The 24669-nt window shown below is 33.8% G+C and overlaps 1 protein-coding gene across 5 annotated transcripts in view; it reads right to left on the bottom strand.

Moving 5' to 3' along the window:
* Positions 1-1382: 1382 nt before the first annotated feature.
* The window catches only part of kat-60L1 (katanin p60 ATPase-containing subunit A-like 1), a 322513-nt gene continuing 299226 nt past the window's right edge, over positions 1383-24669 (bottom strand). For all 5 annotated transcript variants that reach the window (XM_081727140.1, XM_081727146.1, XM_081727155.1 and 2 more), the window contains 2 exons: positions 7805-7931; positions 1383-2171 (listed from right to left, as the gene is read on the bottom strand). In XM_081727140.1, coding sequence (XP_081583266.1) covers positions 1973-2171; positions 7805-7931 — 326 coding nt within the window. In that variant the 3' untranslated portion in view covers positions 1383-1972. The remainder of the gene's footprint in view (positions 2172-7804; positions 7932-24669) is intronic.

The following is a 24669-nucleotide window of genomic DNA, read 5'->3' as shown; positions in this document are numbered from 1 at the left end:
GTGGCTGACTTCGGTGTTTAACTTACAGGAAATAAGTCTATTTTGAAGCTAGACTATTATAGGTTGTCACCCAATTATCGCCAATATATTAGTTTGCATTTAACAAATAGCATATAGTAATAATTATTTTTACAATATAAATCCATTGCACGCGATTACCTTAGTTTTTCATTCACACACTGAAATTAAATGAAAATTCCGTATATTATTACACAACGCTATAGTATAACTCTTCTGATGCAAATAAGATCCTCAATTCTTAGAAACATTCTCATGGTGTCCCAACCTTCTAAATTACAGAACACCAAACGTACCCTTAGTTGTAGATTTACATCATACATTTACCCTACTCATAGAATTGATCAGGAAGTAGCGGGATGAGACGACAAGACTTACAGACACCACTGTATTTTCCTTTTTACACTTTTAACCCTATCTTCCTTTAGAATCCTCTGTGAGTGCCTCAACGCAATTAAAATATATCGAATGCTCGAAGGAAGCAAAAGAGATCATTAACTCAATAAATCTATACGGACTGTACCACCAAATGTCGTAACCAAAAATTGTAGAATTTGAATAGGAAAACCTTATGGTGCCGATCTGATCATATACTTGCTGACAATAGACATACAAAGCTTTAAACAGTCCCGTCGCTTCCTGTATGTTTTACAAGTCACCCTCAATGGACTAATTTTCTCCTTTAAGTTTGTTAACATTCCAATTAAAAGTGTTCTAAAAGAACTTTTAAGAAATGAAAAGATTAAATGAAATCACTAGACAACCGGAAATTCGATTTAGTGCTTGATTCATTATGGCCAAGTTCAAAAATAGATAGGTCGTCAACTTTCACAGTGATAAGTAACACAGGAGCTCACTCGTAGCTGCATGAATAGCGAACATATCTTTGGTACGAGAGACTCGGATTCGATTCCCGGCGGGAACTCATAAGGTTCAGATCCAACATTACGCTGTAGGTCCATGTCTCATATAACATTGCTGCTGAAAGGAACGCTAAACTAAAAATCCAATAAGTAATACACATCTTTCAAGAAAATTCATGTTCTATACACAGTTGAGGCCAAGTTAATAAATTTTAGTACATATTAAAATAAAAGCGTCCATGAATTCATAAAGGGATTCTGTTAGCAAGCTGCTATATTTTAAACTTGTGTTATATGATTAGCAGACCAATTCCCAAAACCAGTTTTTCTGCTTTTGTTGACCACAGTCCGCTACATAGTTTTAATAAAATAATGAAAATCTTTGAAATGCAAATTAGATACTGTTTCTTTGTAACTTGTACGAGTAACAGTTACAAATTAAGTTTAAACCACTAAATGATAAGTTCTCTGGTTAGACCAAAATTAAAGAAATGCTTATTTCTTGCGTTTTATATAGTATAGAAAAAATGTTCCACATATACAAATACAGCAAGTGAAACATACAACATGATTAAGCATATGCTACATTTAAATATTTTACAGTTGAAATTAAGTACAATGTGTGTGCATTTAGCACTCACACTTTTCATAAAGAATTTGTACATTTAACAAAATAATTACAACAGGCGAAAATAGTTATAAATAAACCAAATCACCACAAACGGATTTGGTTGCGTCATCATCACATTCTTATCTTAATCTTTGATGCAACCTACAAAGCCATCAATCTCGTTGTTTCTTAACAATAAATAACAGTATATCTTTTAACAATAATCAACAAAAGAAACCATCTTAAAGGTACTGCGCAGGTACACCACTCACAGCGCTGGACGGAGCAGAGATTTTGAAAGAACGTTTGGCTGTGATAAGTAACGTATCTGAGCCTCTATCTGCTCTATCAATTACAAAGAATTAAGAAGAGCAACGCACATTACGAGGTGCTCACGATCACATACGGTTGAAATCATTTTTACGAACGTCATCATAGATGACAGGAAAATATACACGGAACATGGCATCTCTGAATGTTTTCAGCGAGAGCCAAATTCCTCCATCCATTCTTCGTAGCGGGCAATATCGTCGAGAGAGACGCTCTTTTTGCATCTACCCAACGCTTCCTCGAAGTCTTCGTTAGTAACAGGTAAGTCAACATCCTCCTTCTTCATCTGACGGATCTCCTCGGGATTTTTGCCGGATATTTTTCGTCTCATGGACATGAGCGCTGCGTCTCTGGAAATAGACACACAAAATTAATATGCTCAGTTCTTAACGAATATGAGAATCACATTGTATTAAATCAGATACAAAATCTTTACTCCTTTAACGAAAAGTGCATTACTAGACATTTAGTGATAACGTATTGACTTAAACTGTCTATAAAAGTGATATTGTTACAAGAAAATTACATTTCAACATCGAATATTTTCAACTTTTTTCAGAACATAATTATTCCATTTCTGAGATCCTCAAACTACATTATGAAACTGCATGTTATTGAAACTAGTCTTACAAACTCTTATAGAAATTTAGGACATTCTCTTTAGGAAAATAAGCCGTGAATTTCGTATACCATGAAAAAGTCTGGAATAAGCCCTGAATTTCGTTATCAAACCTTGAAAAATCTAGAAAGTTTTAAATTAATAGAAAGCACTTATTAGAACAAAATGAAAGTCGAAAGAAATTCTTTTTTTTTTTTTTTTTTTTTTTTTATTCTCCCGTTTCTTGTAAATTATGTACAGTTGGCCTCGCGAAGTTGAACGAAGACAAGTTTAATTATTCCACTGCAACTTACCTACCGCCGCGTCGTGCCTTGGATCCCGCCCATAATTTGGTCCCGCACCGGACAGTTTTTATTGACGTCGTGCTGTCAATAAAGCTTTTTAATAAACTTTTCGATCGTGAAAACCGTGATAAATACATGAATTCGATTATTTAGTTTGGGTGGGAAACCTATATAAGACAAATACAACGGTAGTATTTATGATGTTGCGCAGAGATAATAATAAGAATGAAATAAGGATTTAACGGCGATGAATGGAAATAATACTTAAAAATGCAACATGAAAAATGAGAAAAAACTATATAAGATTATGATTTACGACAAATAATGAGGTTAAATATTTACAATTTATGAATATTTAAAAGAAGAGTAATTTCCAGTTGTGTAGGTCCTATCCGATTACTTTTCTATTTTAATGTGCATATTTCAATTACCATCTCTACCGGACGTTTAAATAAGTTTTCCGTTATTTTGTTGCTGTTATACGATGTATTTGTATCTATCCTTTTTTGGTTCCCTTGAAGAATTACTGTTAGGGCTACTGCCATTGTATGTATAGTAAATATTTGATATACTGGTGACTGGCAAAAAGGTCCATAGATTGGAAATGAAATGAAATCTTTAAGTTTTACGTCCCACGGTTATGCCGGTTAAGCTAAAGGAGACGGTGATGATGAGAGATGAGTGAAATGGTGGAATGAAGAAAGTGGGAGGAAACGGGAGAACCCCGAGAAAACCCACGAGCAGGGTGTTTGTCCACCACAAAGTCCACACGGCGCGAGCTGGGATCGAACCAGGGACCCCAAGCACCGGAGGTGAACGCTCTACCACTGAGCCACCGCGCCCCCGTCCATAGATTGGACTGTACACTGTTATGTTATTAATAAAATTTTAAGAGATTGCAGAACATTAAATAATGACTCAAGAGCATAAATTGTTGATCTTCCTTTATTTCACTTCATAGTTTTTGCATGTAAGAATGTTACTGAAGTTACCATATTCTTTAGTTAATAGACAATTTCTGTCTACTAAATTTCTCTGTCGACGATCTTCTTATCCGAAGTTCTCTGTGGTCTACACCCCATATGAGTTTCTGATTGCGAAACATGTCAACACGTCTGACTTCTTCAACTAAGCAGAGGTGAAGGAGAGAAAAGTACATTTCGATGATGAAGTAAGCGAGACGTCACAACAGTAATAATCCGACGTGGCAGAGAAGTAATGAGATATCCCCAGTTTGGGAACCGCTGGTCTAAGAAGGCGATTTCAATGCAGTGCAATGTTAGGTATCTGGCAGAATTCGTTGATATATCCAATAAACCTGCATGTAATGCCGCCTGCAATGTCGAGATATAAGTGGGATGCTGTTCCTTGGCATCCACTGATCCTCAATGGGTTTGATCCTGAAAATTCGGGGGCTGGGAAGATGCTGGAATCTCTCATTGAGTTCCTAAAACAATTTCTGTACAGAACGTACGCGACGGTTAGGTGCGCTATCGTCTTGTAACGTACCATCAGCATGTGGTTATAAGTCCAATATAGTAAGATCCAGTCTGGCAGGAGATCGCGATACAGGACACAAATCATGCGTTCGTCTACATCCTAATTTTTGCTATTCAAGTATGCTCCATAAATATACATCGCTGTCATGCCTTGCACTGTTGATATATGCCTAGGAGCCCCAGCACCTCATTGGAATATCCCCCAAGCAAGCACACGTCTATCCATGGAGCGGAATAGAAATCGTGACTCAAATCAGTAGAACTTTAGCCAATCTTGTATCCCGTTCATTTCGCACGTTCGTTGCACCGGGAGAGTTGGAGTTTCTGAAGCAGGAAACGTGTGCTGGAGTATACGGGGCATGATCATATAGGGGATGTCTTCGATTATGGTTGTTATTAGCAACAACTTCTTTCACCGTGCTGTATCTGTAAGCTATATCAGTTCTGAATGAGTCACTCTCCCGGTGCAGACGGTTCATCACTTGCTAATGTTGACACCAGTCCTGATCCACCTTCAATATAGCTGCTTCTCAACATTCTACTACTAGTGCAGCAGTTTAGTGGTCGAAGCACTAACCTTTCAGGATTCCACAATCTGACCTGAAGTCAAACACAGATAAATCTTGGCGTTTACCCTTCACGCTCAAACTTTCACTACAAATTGGCTTCCTGACAGTTCTCGTAGAGATTGTGATAATTCAGTGATCGGTCTCCATGTACAGTACGTCTCGCAGACAAATTATTTACTAATCATATTACATTCTCTGTTATTTTATACTTTATATACGTATGCACGTATTGTGATGTAAGTGCCAAATATTTTATCTTTGTTGATTATTTTATTAAAATTTTTAATCTCTATTGTTGAAATTCATTTTTTTAACAACAATTAATCACATGGCAACCAATAATCAGGTACAGAAATATTTAAAATTTTGTGAGAATAAGAAGCTTCAAGGCAATGGACTTCAACTGTAACAAATTGGAATGTTATATCTCCGACTATACTAACACAAATAAGCAATTAATTTTACTACGTTTAAGCCAAAACAATCAAGAAAGGCAGTTATCGAAAGAAAAACGGAAAAATAAACTAAAGCAATTCATATATAATCAACAGTATTGATTACGTCTATGCAAAAAGAAATCAAGTCCATCTTTCTAAATTTTCGTCGAGAAAATAAAGAAAATAAAAAATAACAAGAATCAACATAACAGAGCTTGCAATATATGTGATCTGGGTTTCTAGGACCTAAGTCTGCACCGATAGTGAAGAAGAATTAGAAGCTATTTTGTAAACAGTCTGAGTGAGTAAGTTTTCTAGGTAAGTTGACTCTTTTTCCTCTGGACAATAACAAAATGTTTATGGAAATACAAATGTATATTTATTCTAACAAAGTAATTGACGCATTTTAATACTATTTAAAAAGGTAATATGGATCTACTTTGTTTATTTCGTCTGTATTTTTTAACGGTTTCAGTCACACTGTAATCTTCATTTCAGTGACTTCATCTGTTAAAAAAGATCACTGTATAAAAGGCTGAAGCGGTTCAGGAAAAGTCAGGATGCAATAAAAAGATAGAACCATATTGTCACTTTTTAAATATTGTAATTTTGTAGTAATTGTTAACTGATGTGCTTAATATTCATTATATCCGATAATAACAATTTCAAAATTGTTCAGCATGACAAAGAGAAAACAATTCAACATTAAAATAGATAACTACACACTAATTTCAAATAGTTTAAAAATAATAAGTAGTTTGCAAATAGTAAGCAGTTTCTATCTGTTATAATTATCCTAAAATATTTAAGCTGTTGCTGTTAAACTCACATAGAGGCATAGTAAGACTAAGGTTAAGCAGGTGGCAGATAGACGTGAAATTTCCATGTAAATATCCTGCTAATTATTAACATTTGCTAATTACAAACTATTTTTTCAATAGTCTCGTGATTGTGTCAGAGTGAAATACATTTGTAAATTTTATTGAGAATGCATCTAAATTTTTATTTGTTTATTTTAGGACATTTTATTCTGTCCGCATGAAACACGCGTCAATTTTGCAATATAGTTTGTAAAGCTATTGATTTTACAGTCTTTTCCAATGTTTCCATAGCAGTCTTGACTTCGTGATATTTTCGGAACTCAGAGCAAGAACGATAATTCAAGTTGTAAGCTGATGCAAACATTACTAATATCTACGGGGTGCTATTCCTTGTAGCTTTCTTTATCTATTTATTCGAGAACAAAGAATATCTTTCTCAAAAGAAACATAGATGTGGAAAAATAAGTCTTACTCTCAGTTGAAACTCACATCTACTTCAATGATGAATGTTACTGAAACTTAACATATTGCACTCTAGACTCCCTTTATTCCATTGTCCCTTTCCCTTTTTTATCCACTGATAGGTCTCTAGTATATTCTACTCTGAGTTTTAGCTCATACAATCTTACTTCGTAGGAATTTTACCGTTAACTGTCTGTTGAACTGTGAGAAAGTCGTCTGCTTACGTGGTAAACAAGAAAACACTAGTGATGCACGCAAATGGAGAGAGCTGGAGAACTATCATTATGTATTTCAACAAAAGCAATACTTGACTCTCTGTTTCTCGATAGGGAAAACTGGTACTATATATATATATATATATATATATATATATATATGAAGTCTTCCTAAATGTAATCTTTTTTTTTTTTTTTCTGAACAAACATAATAAAAGTTTTATGAAATTGATATTACTAAAGTCAGTTCCTGAAGCAGTTCATCTCAAATAGCAATTGAGTGATAAAAAAATTCTTCCTAAGACATAAGAAATATGATATATCGTACGCAATAATATAGTTGAACAGCATTATGAGTGTTAATTAGCTCTGCATGAAAGTTATGAAGAAGCCTTTTGTTCGTCAGGAATTAATCAATTATACAGCGATCTTTTAATCAATATTGACTTCAGCAGCCGAGAAACTGTGCCTTCAACTTTGAAAACCCACTCTCGATTCCAGCTGGAATTCGTCTCCGCTAGTTTACAAGAATGCTATGGAATCTAAAAATTAAACAAATTTAAAATATTAAAACAATATTTGAAGGACAGCCACTCTCTTGGAATCAAAAGAAATATCGATAACGATTTTCCTATTGCAGTTTATTAGAAAACGGAAAATCCTGCTGATATAATAATGATGCTGAATGATGACATGCAATTGTGCAGAATATAAAGGATATTAATTTTATGTTTGAGACAAATGGAAAATTTCTAATAGCTTTGGATTTGTAGTTGAAAACAAAAAAGTATAGGAAATCAGGATCATCAAATTCTCCTCAAAAGTTTATTTCTGAAAGACACGAAGATTTTCTGAGAGTTTGTAAAGAACAGGATTCCATCGTCAACATGTTCATTGTTACCCATTGAAAAACTAGCTTTTGAGAATAGATGTGTCTTCATCTAGCAAACATTTAGTAAGACTGTTTTTATCATAATCTTGAAACTAAATACTTTTGCCAGAAAATGTGCCAAGCAGAAGTGGTTACATTCAACATAAATGATTTAATTTTGTGTATAAAAGTAGAAAAATACTTACCTGCATACATTACTTATGTCTGACCCTGCGTAGCCCTTTAACTTCTCTGCGATTACGTTCAAATCGAGTTCTGGATCTACAGCAACGTCACTCAAGCATAACTTGAGCAACTGTAGTCGTGTCTCCTCTAAATTGATAAAGAAAAATTAGCAAAGACAGAAAGTTAGTTTGTTTTAAAACAAAAACATAACAATAATTACATAATTCAATCTAATCTTGAATTTACTGTTAATGAAAGTTTCTATTTGCTCGAGAGTAGTCTGAAATCTTTTAAGTAGTTCTCATATTTTATTTTATTCTATATACCTGCAATCTTCTACTACATATTTATCCCAGAAAACTTTGCTTAATACTTCAATTTTTTGGGCAGCAATTGATTTCTACAAAACATCTTGCAAAATTATACTTCGTACAGACGAAAATGTTTTCAGCGAGAATTTAAAGTACTCATGAGTTTCTTCAATTATAGTCAGAGGCGGACTGGGATGAAAATTTCACTGTGGAACAATTCCACCAACCGTCCCCTTTTAAAAAAAATAGTCCTTACTTTTTGTTATTCAATAATAATTTTTATAATTTTATATTTTTAAAATGGTCCTTTATAAATTAAGGAATATACGCTCTTGTAAATGAAACTATATTCAATTCGAGATAGGTCTACTTTGTGCTTAGTATTCTCAATGTTCCTTTAACACACAAGCGTCACAGTAGTATAGGTAGTCTACTGTTTTAAGAGAAAGATTTTTTGTGTATTTAGCTTTTTATTTTCAACACAAAATTTTGGGAGTTGGCTCGCTGTTATATATTTTAGCAAGTTTTATGAAGTTGTGAAGTGAATTAGAAATATGAACACATAGCTACAGTCAGACATTGATACATACGTACACATCTTTCAGATTACATGTTCAAGTTATGAGTAATTTTTCAGGGCATCACTTTTCTGTGCTACACTATGATGTTGTCTACATCAATATATTGAAACATTTCCTTCTCCACTGACATAAGCATAAAGGATTCCAACTTATTGTGTGATAGAGTCGTTCTCAGTCTGTTTTTATGAACTTTAACACAGAAAAGCTTCTCTCGCTTGCTACCTGTGTAAAATAAAGTGTGAGAATGTACTTGTAGGCAAATCCTATGTTACAATAAGTTCCTGTCTAAAGATTATACATACACAAAAGTCTGTAGCAACAAACGCAACAGTCCTGACACGAACGAATACACTTTTTCTTCAGAGTGAAGTCATCCGGAGAAATATGTGTGGTTTCACCTCCTCTTCTAAATCCATTACATCATGCTTGTCTAAAGGGGACTGTTTCAGCCTCTCCCAATGGTTAGCTAAACTGGTCAGTTCCGTTCTTAATAGATCTGCTGTGATATGCAACTTAAAATATGCATATGTCTTAGCTAAATGTTCAAGTGCGATTGATTGAAGTCCTTTGCTTCTAATATTTTGGAAACATTTTGGATCAAGAATAACTAGATCCAAGATATTTTGTTATTGTAGACACAGTAAAGAAAGCACTATTTTTCATATCAAACCGGCTTGACAAGCTTGTGTTTACTGTGTCTACAGTAACATTAAAAACTTGATATTTATAGGCGTCTTCTGGACCGAATACAAGTTCATCAGATGCTAATTCTCCAGGCATCATTATTTTCCTTCGTCTTTTCTATGGAAGAGTAGTAGAAACAGCAATGATCAGATCTTCTTCTTCAAGTAGCTTAGCTTTTGCCCATTCAATGAATTCTTTCGCTTCATTCTTGATTGTTTAAAAACATTCTCTAAGTTCCTGTGGAAGTCACTTTCATTACATCCAAACTATTTGTTTGGATACAAAAAAATATACAAAAAATAAACGCCGTCAAAATATTTTCAAATTTGAGTAGGGACTCTTTATGTGATGCTGCTTTTCGTCTAGTGTCTGGTGGCATTAAATTGTTATTTTCGATTGTGTCAAGTGTTACAGAGTAACAGAGATGATTCCTTATTGCCCTTTAATCCGAAAACTTTCTTCAGAGCGCTATTCTTTGCCCACCATCTTGTTTCTCCAATGAAATTCAGTCGTTTTCGGTGCTCAGCCCCTTCATTTGCGTTTTCTCATACATCCATTTGTGAGTAAGAATCTCGTAAAAAAAAATTGCAACATTATTTAAAAGCCCAAATAGAGTTGCACATTGGAGAGTGGCACTGGTAGTTTCTGCCATCACAAGATTCAAAATGTATGCATCACACCACATTTTTACAGTCCTTGCCTGAGCGTTATGCAAAATAAAGAAATTGTTGTATTTCGAAAGTGGAGGCATATTACCTCAGGAAAGGAATCAATTTTTGAATTGGAAATTAAGAAATAAATTATTTTAACTGTTCAATAGGCCTACCTTTTAAAAATGTTTTACACATATTCTACATCTTTTGATTTGGCCATACTGTACTGTCTGAAAGTCTTTTAGATCTATCGGCCCCTTGAAATTGTAATGGACCGGCCCCTGTGGAAAGCTCCACAACTCCACTATGGCCAGTCCGCCTCTGATTATAGTCTGATTTTTGCCATTCAACATAACTTGTATCAGAACTGTTAATGACGAATATTAAACCATGCATCCGATATTTTTTTTCACGTTTTTTTTTTTTCCTATTTAGGTACAATCGAGAGAAAAGGAATATGAAGAAAATTTTTAAAAAATATGTGCCAGAATGAAATTAGAATGGTTTTGAGAAATTTCGATTTTTTAAAAATTTTTATTCCAACTCGATCTTACTTGAGCAAACTCTAATTCTTCTGATCTATTTTCGGAATTACCATACAATAACAATAAAAGAAAATTTTCCTGTTCTAATATAACGCCTTCAAGTAGGGCCACTTCAGTTTAGATCTATTTCTCATCTGAAAAGCATAGATAGAAATTTATTTACCATTCTTACCCATTCTTACCCATTCTTACCCTGCTAGACACATTTCTTCGGATCACAACAAGAATCAAATTCTATTTTTTTTTTTTTTAAGTTATTTTTATTGAAATCAATGAGCTCCCCATTATTTACCTACCATATTGTCTATGAATAAAAGACTGAAAAAAGTTAAAGTCAAAGAAAATTATTATTTCCATAGTTATTCAGTACAGACAAAATTCTCTTTTCTTTCTTAGCTTTCCATTCTTTTTTCTTGAAAACTGTCTTTATTCAAATGGCGTCTTAGAAAAAAAAAAAAAAAAAACACACACACACACACACTTTGAATTGAGACTGATAACACAAAGTAAATCCTATGCACCGGTAATACTGTTATGGAAATAAAACTTTAAGAGAAAACATTAAAACTCAACAAACCGAGTACGTATCTAAGTTAGAAAGAAACAAAAAAATTGAAAATAAAATTACACAATGGTCACATGAACAAGAAAAAGACACTTAAAAGATATGATAAACTGTTCTCACTGATATCTCAAAAGAAAAGAAAAGAAAAAAGAAAGAAAAGAAAAAGAAACTAATGCACTTTTAAAAACTGATATAAATAAAACATAGATAGTTGATTAATAATTTCTTTTCACTTAAGCTCCAAAACTAAGGGAGACAAAGATGATAATAAGGAATGAAATGGTGGATTAAAGAAAGTGGAAGGAAACGGCAGAACACCGAGAAAACTTACGTACATATCGTTTGTCTGCCACGAAACTCACTTGGAGGAGGCTTGGATCGAATCAAGGATCCCATGCACAAGAGGTGAGTTCTCTATCACTGAGCCACCTTAGCCCCTGATTTATTTATTTATTTATTTTCAAACTTATCACCAATTTAACAAGTAGATGTAAACAGATATGATTGTATATAATATATCTATAAGTCCAATATTCTGATACATAAAAGACTTGTATTTATTATAGTATAATGAAAGTAGGTTAAATTCAAGGCATAGCCCCTCGCATTGCACTGTTGGCTATTCACCTTCCTGTCAGTTCCTCGATATCACGTCTTGTCCTTAGAGGCAAAAACGTCAGTCACTGCTGCTTCTACCTCCTACTTGTTGGTGAGGCATCATGATTTCTGGAAGTACGCCATGGACTGAAACAGTTAGTAATACGAAGGAGTAAACGGAGGAATAGGAGAAGAACTATATGCCGGGTGTGGCATCAGTTTGATGCCTGAAGTTCTTGAATTCTTTGTTGCATTTTTCGAGCCGAGTGTGGTTTTATGTTATCTTCCAGCTTTCGGTTCACCAATGGACATTTTTGGCATATTGCAGCAAATATTCATTCTAACTTTCGAAATAAAGGTCAACATTGATGGTACGACCCTTAAGAACAAGCTCGAAGTGAATTACCTTCTTATTCTAGAAGTTGACCCTCGCTCAATAATTGCTTTTGTATATTTGAATTTCGGAAATCACCCACTTTTCGTCGCATGTAACAATCTGTTTCAGGAAATGCACATCACATGGATTTTTCAGTTGTTGTCAGCACAAATCCATTCTCCTGTGGGCCTGAGCTGGGATCAACTCATGTGGTACAATACGACAGCTTGACAATTGTTGTGTGCTGGTGAACGGATTTTCCTCAATGACGTGTCGTATGACCTCAGAATCTGTTACCCTCCGACGGCCGGACCTAGGCTAATCTTCGACATTTTTACAGCCTGCACGAAATTTCTGAAACCAAAGAATTGTTGTATTGTGGTTCACTGCACCTTCCCATTTTGCATGGCTAATGTTTTGGATTGCTGCAACAGTATTATGGCCGAATTCGAACTCATACTGTAACAGTTCAAGTATCAGATATTGTTGACCGCTCATCGTCACTGCCACTAAAAACTGACTGAAAATATTGAAGAAGTAGCGGCCTCTGTATTAAGTAGTCTACTTGCCATGCTATCACTTGGGACAGCTTGGCTTTGTACTTCAAATAGATCACGACATACATACGCGCGTGTTGTTTGGCTTGTGGAAATATTGTAAGACTTATGACGCAAATTTGTACGTTGAAATCCGATTTTGAATAATGTTAGTAACTCGTTTATAACTTTCTCCTCATGATGTAACTACAAGGTTCCTACTGGTCATGAAAGTCAGGGAAAACTCAGGGAAAAGATGCAGGTCAGGGAAGTTTAGGGAAAAAGACTGGATATCAGGGAAAGTCAGGGAAATTTTATAACATATATTTTTTCTAACATTAATTATACACCAATTTCAGCTTAATGATCACAGTATGGGACGTTGCTCAGATTTTTATGGGATATAAGTGGAATGTACGTATAAGCAATTGATTACTATTTGGCTTTATAGAATAAATGTTCTCATATATAAATATTCACCGTTATTTATTCCTTGTTTTCACTTCAACGTCATCCGACACCTGTCATGAAAGTCAGGAAATTTCCTGCCAAATGCCAGGGAAAGTCAGAAGTCAGAGAAAAAAAATTCTTCAGATTAGTACTAACCCTGAACTACCATCTCTCTCGAAAACTTCCAACTCTACCAATTATCAAAAGTTGTAGCTGCAAGAGTACAATTGGTACTAATTTCATCTCGTCTTGTGGTTCTTATTTTATAATTGTAGTATAAAGTGACCTTGGTCTATGGCCATCTTGAACATTTCGTATTAAAGATTCAGAACTGTACCCAATACAGGGAAAAGAATAGAGTTATTCAATAGTGAATTCATCTTCAGTACGAAGGTTCTTGGTATGTGGGGTTGAGATAAATAATATCGTGTTCGTATTTTTTAAAAGTATTATTATCTAATTTCCCCCATTTTCTTATTCCACAAATTCTCGTATCATCATATAATAACATTTAATGAACACCTCTTTTAGCCTATTATCATAATTGCATGATTTTAAAGATTTAAATTTAATTCACCTTTTAAAATACGAGAAATTATTTACAAAACAATGTAATACATTAATAGCAATTTACCTACAATTTACTTGTATGAAATGGAAAATCGTTACCCAACAACGCATAGAGCGAATCCATTATTAATTTTTTATATTAAAAAGTTCATATTTTATCAAAGATCATGGGATGAAAGTTCATTAGAAATAATCATATTGGTGTTTTGTAAGTAAAATTCGTAGAAGATAGTTTTAAAGACCTGTTGTACGTTGATCGATGGATTTGTCTTTTGCTATTGCCTGGAGTTATAAAATGGTTCCTACCACGTATGTATTCAGAATTGATTGATCACTAAATAATAATATAGTTGCTCTTTCTTAAATAATAAAGTAAATCACTCGGCTTGTAACAGTAGTGTTTTATCATATTATATGCAAAACAGTCTATTTTAACACAAATGCCTTGTGTTGAAAGAAAAGAAATTATTTGTACGAAGAGGGTATGTCATCTATATTAAACCATGAAATTCAACTTTCCATTTGGACCTGTTTAGCCATTACCATGCAGCTTAAACTCAAAGTTGATATTATTTGGATACTACTCTTTCTGTAGCTGCTTAGAAACGTTAAAGAACATTTCAATGTGATTTGGACAGTTTGTTGTGCGTATGCTGTTTACCAAACCAAACCAAACCCAAACCACTCGGCATAACGGCTCGACTTGTAGGCCCGAACCGCTCTACGCCATCTGTTAGCGATTAGTGGAACTACGTCCAACCTAACGATGAATGTGTGGTCAGCATGGCGCGTCACGCTATCGCTAACCGGCGTATCGGGAGCTTTCTAGACTTACTGGCCGTCACTCCCCAGTTTTGCCTCACGACGCTGCGTCGGAAATTGGGGAAGCACCAGCGTCGGACCGGAATCGAACCCAGGACCACACGAACATAAATCCAACGCTCTAACCACTAGACTACGATGTCGTATGCTTTTTTTACCGGTTATCGTTAATTCTAACAAATAAGTACTGTCATATATAATAGAAATTATTTCCGATTTTCTTTTCTATCTTCTTCGCAGGAATTCTTTCCCGTCGAGACAGATTATTCTTTATTTGCTAAAGCAATCCAAACTTTAGTGCACATAGTAAATGAAAAGTTTGTTCGAACACAATAAAACACGAAAAAAGTCATTTTACGATTTGTTTTGACCATGCTTAATACCACTACTATTACTACTATTATTATTATTAATACTACTACTACTACTACTACTACTACTACTACTACTACTACTACTACTACTACTACTACTACTACTAATAATAATAATAATAATAATAATAATAATAATAATAATAATAATAATAAAAATTATTAATGAGTTTCCGATTGCAGAAAAGTTATCCTTAATCTATTTTAGCAAATATTTATAATAAATGTATTCTGAATTTACTTAACGTTTAACAGATTTCTTTCTTATATTTAACTTGCCAATAACTAAAGGTCCCTAGAGCAAAATATTTCACACGGAGTTGCAAAGCAAGTCAAAGACTACGTCCATACCTAGTTTGGTCACCATACGATGAGTTTTGAAGATCACGTAGGATTATATACTATTCCTTGAGCGAGTATTTTTTTTAAAAAAAGGGGAAATCAATACTTGAGATAATAAAACAATGATAGCCTTCGGGATCACCATCATTATAACTGTCATTATCAGAAGATGGAAGGGAAGAAAATGACACGGAGAAGGAAATAATGAAGCAAGGTTACAGGCGATTTAGTCTAAACTCATGATTGGCACACAGAAAGGAATATTCATATATGCATCTCTTTCTGAGAGAAAAAAAGTAGTTTGGGGGATTTATAAGATACAAACATCAGAATTCCTGTCGAGCTTAAATTGTAATTGTTTGTGCATTTAGACAGAGATAAGCAAATAATCTGATTATCACAAGAGTAACTACAATCTTGTTGAGCGTATAGATAAAGGAATAACTCAGGAGAGTAGTTCTAGTTTAGATGAAAAGTAAAATGAATGATCGCAAGAGCCCTCATAGTATAATCAATGTATTGTGGTAGTTCTGTATGATCAACGATTAAAGAGATGTCAAAAATCGGAAGGTTTTGTATCTGGACATTTAGCATTGATCAAAAGGTTAGAAGGTCCAGTTCTCGTAAGTAGGATATGTAGATTGGGGGTCTGTGGTGCACTATTTTGTAACACAGGAAAGGCTTTTCCAAATCCTGATTGATTTTGATTCATTGGAGTTTAAGGTACTTTTCCAGCACTGTCTGTTAAAGTGAGTATGGGGAAAGCGAAATTAATAATTTTCTGCAAAGAATGGAGTCTGATATTGTATTGTGTAAGAGGATTCGGACTTTACGGATTTGTAAAAGTAAAAATTCTACTTAGATTATTAATTTTATATATTTATTAATTCTTAGCCTAAAATATTAGGGACATATCCTGCGTTGATGAGTGATATGTTACACTCTTAAGTAATTTTCAAATTTCGAGGCGTGGTGTATTTCATGAAACGCAAATTTCACGAATAGTCAGGGGATAACATAAGAAGTGTTTTATATTGTATAGTATATAACATACTACATAGTATATAATATACAATATACTTATATTAATGTTTTATATAAAAGTTGTTTATAAACAAAATTACAAATATTAGATAAGATATTATTTTCAGTTTTTCTTGAAGTACAGAAACGAAACTTAAAGCCCAGAAGAACCATTTTAACTTTCCTACCGGAGTAATTGATTTTCATTGTCCAACATGAAAGATAGAAACAACAAAATTTTAAACAGAAATCAACAACACAATATATATTATCTTTCTTTAAAAGAAATAAACTACATCATTTATTCAAATCCTCCTACAACGAATTTGCAAAAGCGTTTTGATTGGTTGTCATTCTTACAAGGGAAGCTATCCGACTCCTCGCCGAGTATCGCATTGAAACTTGCACAAGTGAAATGACATGTTGAAAGATGAAAACATGCTTACTCCAACGATTCGCAACATCATCAAACAGGAAATATAAATATTTTCCCCATAGCCCATGCAAGTTAAGTATTCTGGCCATACATGCCTTGGATGGGATATGAATCTGATACACTGGAACTTGTTTTCGCACGAAGACAAATATTGCAAACTCAAGATGATGATAATCGATGGTGTTTGTGATCTCTGGTACGCAAATCAATGTCAAATGGAACATGATACACAATCGTAAGTTTCAAACGAATACGTTCACCCGGTGGAGAAAACGAACACGCTCAAACTGCAACGCTAAATTGGCTTTCTATTATTTTATTATTTTATTATTATTATTATTATTATTATTATTATTATTATTATTATTATTATTATTATTATTATTAGTAGTAGTAGTAGTAGTAGTAGTAGTAGTAGTAGTAGTAGTAGTAGTAGTAGTAGTATGAATAATAATAATAATAATAATAATAATAATAATAATAATAATAATAATAATAATAATAATAATAATAATAATAATAATAATCTAGTGGATGACATTGGGATTTCTAACCAAATGTAAGCGAGCCCAGAGATATATCTAAAACTTCGTCGGATGTAACCGGAAGTGATTTCTGAGCGGCAGAAAGAGGTCGAAGAGCTGGCCAAACCATATATTTGGAGTTGACAGGACATTATGAACACTAATATATACAGGTTGATCTCACTTCTGGTTGGAAATCTCGAACCGAAAATGATCGCAAGGCAGCCAGATACACATATTTTGGGACCCCAGGCCATAAGGAGTAAGAATATATACAGGTAGACTCAACGTCCGAGTGGTCACTTCCAACCATAAGGGGTCAGCATGTACCCCCTGTTAGTCTCTGGAACCGGACGTGAGGTCGGAAATCTTGTTTCATATATGTGCAATCCTGACCTGACCGAGACGACAAGGAATATATTTTGATCCCGATTTGGCCACTTCCAGCCGGACGTGTCCTCTCGAAATACAACCGGAAGTGGCCAATCAGGATCGAATTATATTCATTATCATCTCCGTCCAACCAGGCTTCCAAATATGCAATCCATTTTCCGCTCTCAGTTTTGGTTCCAGAGATTAACGGGGGGTACATGTTGACCCTTTACGGTTAGAAGTGACCACTCGAAAATTGGGTCAACTTGTCCTCTTCCTACTTATTCTTACTCCTTATGGCCTAGGGACCCAGAATATGTGTATCTGACTGCCTTGAGACCATTTCCGGTCCGAGATTTCCAACCGGTAGTGAGATCAATCTGTATGTATTCGTGCTCATAATGTCCTGTCAACTCCAAATATATATAGTTTGTAGCTCTTCGACCTCTTTCTGCCGCTCAGAAATCACTTCCGGTTACATCCGACGAAGTTGTAGATAGATCTCCGGGTTCGCTTACATTTGGTTGGAAACCCCAATGTCATCCACCAGAAGATATTATTATTATTATTATTATTATTATTATTATTATTATTATTATTATTATTATTATTATTATTATTATTATTATTATTTCTTACTCTTTTTCTTCATCTTTTGCCGACCTGTTGCTCGTGTGGGTTGAGGAGTCAAGCCAGCGATTTCAAGGTCCCGGCTGGGGTATGGTTGTTTGTGGGTGTTACAACCTTCATAGCAGTGCTAGAAGACATTCAAGACGGGTCGAAGTCCTTCATTACTAGACGGGCCCAACAATACCTTTGTTGTCTTCTTCTCATTATTATTATTATTATTATTATTATTATTATTATTATTATTATTATTATTATTATTATTATTATTATTATTATTATTATTATTATTATTATTATTATTATTATTATTATTACTACTACTACTACTACTACTACTACTACTACTACTAATAATAATAATAATAATAATAATAATAATAATAATAATAATAATAATAATAATAATAATAATAATAATAATAATAATAATAGAAAGCCAATTTAGTGTTGTGTTTTGAGCGTGTTCGTTTTCTCCATCAGGTGGACGTGTTCGTTTGGAGCTTACGATCGTATATCATGTTCCATTTGACATCGATTTGCATCAATAACGTACCAGAGATCACAAACACCATCGATTATCATCATCTTGAGTTTGCAATATTTGTCTTCGTGCGAAAACTAGTTCCAGTGTATCAGATTCATATCCCATCCAAGGCACGTATGACCAGAGTACATAACTTGCAGGGGCTATGGGGGAAAATAATTATATTTCCTGTTCGATGACGTTGCGAATCGTCGGAGTAAGCATATTTTCATCTTTTAACATGTCATTTCACTTGTACAAGTTTAAATGCGATATTTGTCGAGGAGTTGGATAGCTTCCCTTGTTAGAAGTGCATTTTGCATTCCTTATTATTGAAATTTTTCTCAATATAAAAGATTATAATTATTTCGTAAAAATAGTTTAACTTATGCATCAATAAATTATTGTTTTTTATTAACACTTATAATCAAAATGAGTTGTTGAGTTGTTTCTTAGAGCTGAATGATGGTCTCTAATTACGGGGGAAAAATAAAATAATTAAAACACAAAATTACTAAATATACCAGTTTCCAAAATTTTGTAACTAACAATTTTAAAGTGTTTTAAGCAACACAAAATCTGGCATCTTCTTCCAAATTGTTGACACATTTGTTTACATAAATTAGTCGGAAATAGAATTTCAGTCTGATTCTTAAACTAGCTTTTCCTGTATGATGCATATAGAAGTGTGAACATTTTCATGATGGGGAAAAAAGTAAAAAAGGTAGCATTTTGCCATCTCACTCACATTTATAAATCTACAATTACGTCACTTCATATCGTATGAAATACGAAGTGTATTTAAATTACAGAGTCCAATATACCAGTCAAATTAGCCGTGTAGTACTTAAAAAAGGAATACGCTGTTATTACGATTGATATATTTATTGTTTGCAGATTACTAAAAATTAAATTAATAAAAAAAAATAATAATATTGTCTTTCACAAGGAAAAGGTTAATATTTCCGACAATTACCATTACCTCTTTGAAGACAGAAAAATTCTACATAAAAAGATTGTACAAACAGAATTCAGAAAACAGCAAAAATATGAAAGGAACAAGTTTGAATAAGAAAAAAATAAGTAATAAAAATAAAATAGATCAGAATACATAAGTAGAATTTGATAAGAGCAAGTAAGAAATTAAATTACCTGAGGCTGGAATAAAAATAATATTAAGTAAACAGTAATGTAAACAGGTTGAAATAAACTTAGTTAAAAATCAAGTATTAGACTTATGCATGCATATCTTTTATAAACATACTTAATATCAGACATTTTAGTGTATGTGTTAACATAACGTACTTTAAAAAGTTCTTTTATAGCTTTTGTGATTTTCGCTCTTTTTATAAAAATATAAACAATAGTAGTAGGCTTACGTTATGTAAATTATGATTCCTTATGATTTAGTGTATTATTATTCAGCTAAAGATTTGATCTGAAATAAATAAAAGAAATAAAAATAAAAACTAAAGCCATTTTAGTTAATATTACTACTATTTGGTTGAAGTATGTGAACTGTTCAGGAAGTGACAGTGGTGTTCACAAATGTGGAAAAATATTTTGTGTAGCATGTGGAAAAATATTTTCGATTTATTTAAAGTAGTCACCTGTGCAGAAAGGTGCCTGTTCCGTCCTTCGGGCAAGGTGTCAATACCATGGTGAAAGAACGGTTGGTTTGTCATGTCAGGAACTTACCCACTGCATCACATGCAGCCTTATAGTTGTAATATCACTGGCCGGAGAAGAAGCGGTTTAAGTGACGAAACAGATTATACTTTATCGGCGATTAGTGGAGGACCTTCTTCCGTCGCATGAGAGATTGTATCAGGTTTTAATTGACGTAATGTCTGTTGAGTTATGTGTGACACATTCGGATAAGAGCTATCGTGCATCATAAGCACCATATCTCTTCAACGGTAGCTTTTTCTTGAGTTTTCCCTTCATATACCTTAGTTCCGCATAATAACGTTCTGCACTGATTGTTTCCAATAGATGGATGAAGAAGTAATGAGTGATGCCACTTAAATATTACCACATAACCTTCTTGGGATGGAAGCGTGGTTTCGGATACCGCTCTGCCTGTTCCCTCACATCCAACCACAGTTCCGATCGCTAACGATTATGATAAGATAATTGTCTTTATAAAAAAAAAAAAAAAAAAAAAAAAAAAAAAAAAAACTTGGCATAACGGCGCAAATTTTGGGCCTGAGCCGCTCCAAGCCATCTGTTAGCGACTGGTGGAACTATGTCCAGGCTAGCGACGAACCCGTGATCAATGCGTCACGTTGCCCTATCGCTAACCGGCGTATCGGGAGCTTTCTAGACTTAGTGGCCGTCATGTCTTTTATTCACATGATTCCCCAGTTTGCCTCAGACGTTGGGTGGACACCGAAAATTGGAGAAGCACCGGCCGGGAATCGAACCCAGGACCACGCGGACATAAATCCAACGTTCTAACCACTAGATTACGGTTCATACTCGTCTTTATCACAAATTACAATACGATGAACTGTTCGTTTACGATCAGCAGAACAGAAAAGCAAACTTCAAATCGACGATTCTTTTGCACTTGAGTTGAGTTTCAGGCGTATCCATCTCTCTCACTTCCCCTATTGCAAATATGTGCCGAATTACAGTGAAATGATGCACACCGAAGATTCGTACAAGCATATGCATATTTTGATGGGGATCCTCACTTCATTTCAGGGCACCATCAGTTGATAGTTGTTGTGGATGTTCATTTGTTTTTGTTTCCAAGGACGTGTTGCCAGTAGAAAATTTTGTGAACTAACGACAAATGGTCCTTTTGTAAGAAGTTTCCTTCTCAAAGGCTCTATTAACATTTCGACTGATATTTGAGGCGAGTAGTAGAGTTTGAACTCATACAGGTACAGTACAAACAAATAAGATGAATTCATTGTGCATTTGGATATCTCAATACTTCACACTCGGAACACTCATGATCAACTGACGGCGGGAATAAATATTATGTGGTCACATTACGTTAGCATCATGTCGTTCCGCAGGACTATCGCGTCTCATCATTGAAAACATCTTAGCCCGGACACGTCATGTACACCAAACTGCTGCAGCTACTTACTACTACTAATACTAATATCAATAATAATAGTGACGACAACAAGAGAAATATTAAGATCCATATTAAGAAAAATGAATTGTAAAAGTAAAAGAATTATAACAATACAATTTATTTCACTACAGCTATATTCAAGACAGAGATTTGTATGTGTAAGTAAATATCAACAGCAACATAGAATATATATTCACTTACCACTTTCAATCTTAAATAAGTATGCAAATTCTCATATATTCATAGTTCATTCGTTGTTCTCATTATTACTTCAGTATCTTTCCTAAACTATTCACAATTTGTTACAAAGGTTCTATTTATTTCTGGGATGAAAATTAGTAATTCTAAAGATTTCACTATCAGGGATTTTTCCAATAATTTCAACATATGAATAATATGTATTTGCAGCAAATAATGTAAATGTGAATTTGTGTGAGTAGTTGGCAACATTGCTTTCGAACTTCTGATGTTTTAAATGTTGATCAGATAGCGTAGAACGTTAAATTCGAAGTCAGAATGAGAAAGCATCGATATCTAGGAACGTAAATTGATTTATTATGATACTTTGAAAATTCAAACGGAGTGTAAATATATGAAATTAAATGAAATTAAATCTTTGAGTTTTACGTCCCAGGGTTATGCCAGGTAGGCTAAAGAAGACCGTGATTATGAGAAATGAATGAAATGGTGGAATGAAGAAAGTGGGAGGAAACGGGAGAACCCCGAGAAAACCCCCCCACACGGTGTTTGTCCATCACAAAGTCCACATGGAGCAAGCTGGGATCGAACAAGGGACCCCAAGCACCGGAGGTGAACGCTCTAGCACTGAGCCACCGCGTCCCCCAGGAGTGTAAATATATATCCGTAGTATTTGTATGAATACTCTTTTTCGTGTTTCTACTAAATATGTATGTAAGTAAATACAGTTACGACGCTAGTTTAAAAATATGAACGAAAAAGTCTGGTATTTCTTGATTCTATGAATCCAACAAGCAGAGGGTTTGGATATCTCGCTAACAGATTTCTTCGTTTATCAGATGCTAAAATTAAAGATGGTTTATTTGTGGGTCCTCAGATTCGACAACAAGGTAGAAGGTTTGAAGCATACCTATCAGTCTAAAGAAAGCGAGCATGTGTATGTTGAAATGAAGTAATACCAGTATACGAAGTTCAGCTGATAAGCAAACCTCCCAATGTAAAACATGCATGACATCTTCTAATTAGCATAGTACTTAGAGTAAAGTGATCAGTTATAAAAATGTCCTTGCAGAGAAAGAATAAAATAATAATGAGTTATTTTTTTAAGTTGATCCTTCCTTTAATCCTTCTCCCTTAAAAAGAAAAAAAAAATCTGTAAACTAAAGCTCATCTTAATGGCTTAAGAAGCCCAAAGATTCATCGAAATGTCTTCTCTGGATTTTATTCTGTAGAAAGCCAATCCATTATGGATTATTATCATCTATGTACATAAGATCCTGTATTTATACTTTCCCTTTAAGTTTTTCTTGGTCTACCCAAAGGTCTCTTTCTCCTAGACTTCCTGACAGGACTCTATGGACTCCACGCGCATCATTCCTCCAATCTTAATCGTCACATTTATCATTTGTATGATATTCAGTGACTTGAAGCTGCTATGAAATTTTCTGAACTTCCCCATTTGTTCATCTTTTTTCGCGCCTATATTTTTCTCAAAACTTTATTTTCGAAAATGCTTAGTCTCTCTTGTCCACTGACCAATGTTCGCATCCATACAATAAGACGGGCAGAATTATGCTTTTACAAAATTTTACTTTTAATATCTTCGATATTACTCGTGAAAGTGAAAGGTTCAGTAAAATTTTGAATCAAGATTTAAATAATCCAAAGAATATATTTGGATTGTAATATTTTCAAGATTTAATGGAGGTTGATGAAAATAACAACACAGATTTAATATTTAGTGTAACTTGATATCAATGATTCAATGCAGTGAACTGCGTTGTCCAAAACTTTAACATTTTGTTAATGATCTAGATCACGAGGCAATTGGTGCTTTTTTAAATGAGTGAACTTTTCACCATAGAGCCATAAAAGAGTAGAAGATAATTTACTAATCATCTCAGCAGTAATATTTTTTTAAATCTTTGCTAGACTTTTAATAATCTTCAAATACAGCAGAATTTTGGTTTCATTTACTTAATATCATTTTACTATGTTGCAGCTGTGCGATGAACAATCCAATAAATTTGAAATAAATGAAATTTTAAAAATTTGAGCTTTTTCGCTTTTTGACCAAAAGTTGCAGCATTACAAAGACTAGAATCACGAAGACTCTACATTATTTAAACAAGTAGTTACAGCACAATACATCATCTTGAAAAATGGAGGAAATTTCTGTCACGAAATAACAATTAACCAATATGGATTCATTACAAAATTAGTTTAACTAAAGATAAATGCATTTTAAAAAGCTATGAAGAAGAGAAAATAAAATAAATAAGAATAAAATAAATAAGAAAAATATTAGCAAAACTTACGTTGCTGAATGAGCAAGATATTATGATATATGAGTTTTACTAGAAAAATATGAAAATTACAATAAGGAAAATTGTCAGTTACGCTTTTATTGCACTCAAAATCCTTTCCTAGTACTTGATTAGTTAGTAAGAGAAAATAATTTATTAAATTCCAAATATTTTAACCATAACTTATCTTTATGATTTAACTGTGTTTTAAAAGAAAATTATTTTGTACATTAAGGATTCCATTTTGTAGTTTTTTTTTTTAAATTACGAAATAAAAGTCCCTGTTAAGAAGGTAATATGGAATTCTCATTAGTCTCAAAGTTGTTATTAGGGCAATGGTGAAGTTCGTATTTCATGGTTCCTCGCAGTAATA

This window comes from Thermobia domestica, chromosome 1, assembly GCF_964235325.1.
Source record: "Thermobia domestica chromosome 1, izTheDome1.hap1.1, whole genome shotgun sequence".
Taxonomy (NCBI): domain Eukaryota; kingdom Metazoa; phylum Arthropoda; class Insecta; order Zygentoma; family Lepismatidae; genus Thermobia; species Thermobia domestica.
The sequence above is the reverse complement of the archived record's forward strand: the minus strand, read 5'-3'. Positions and strand labels throughout refer to the sequence as shown.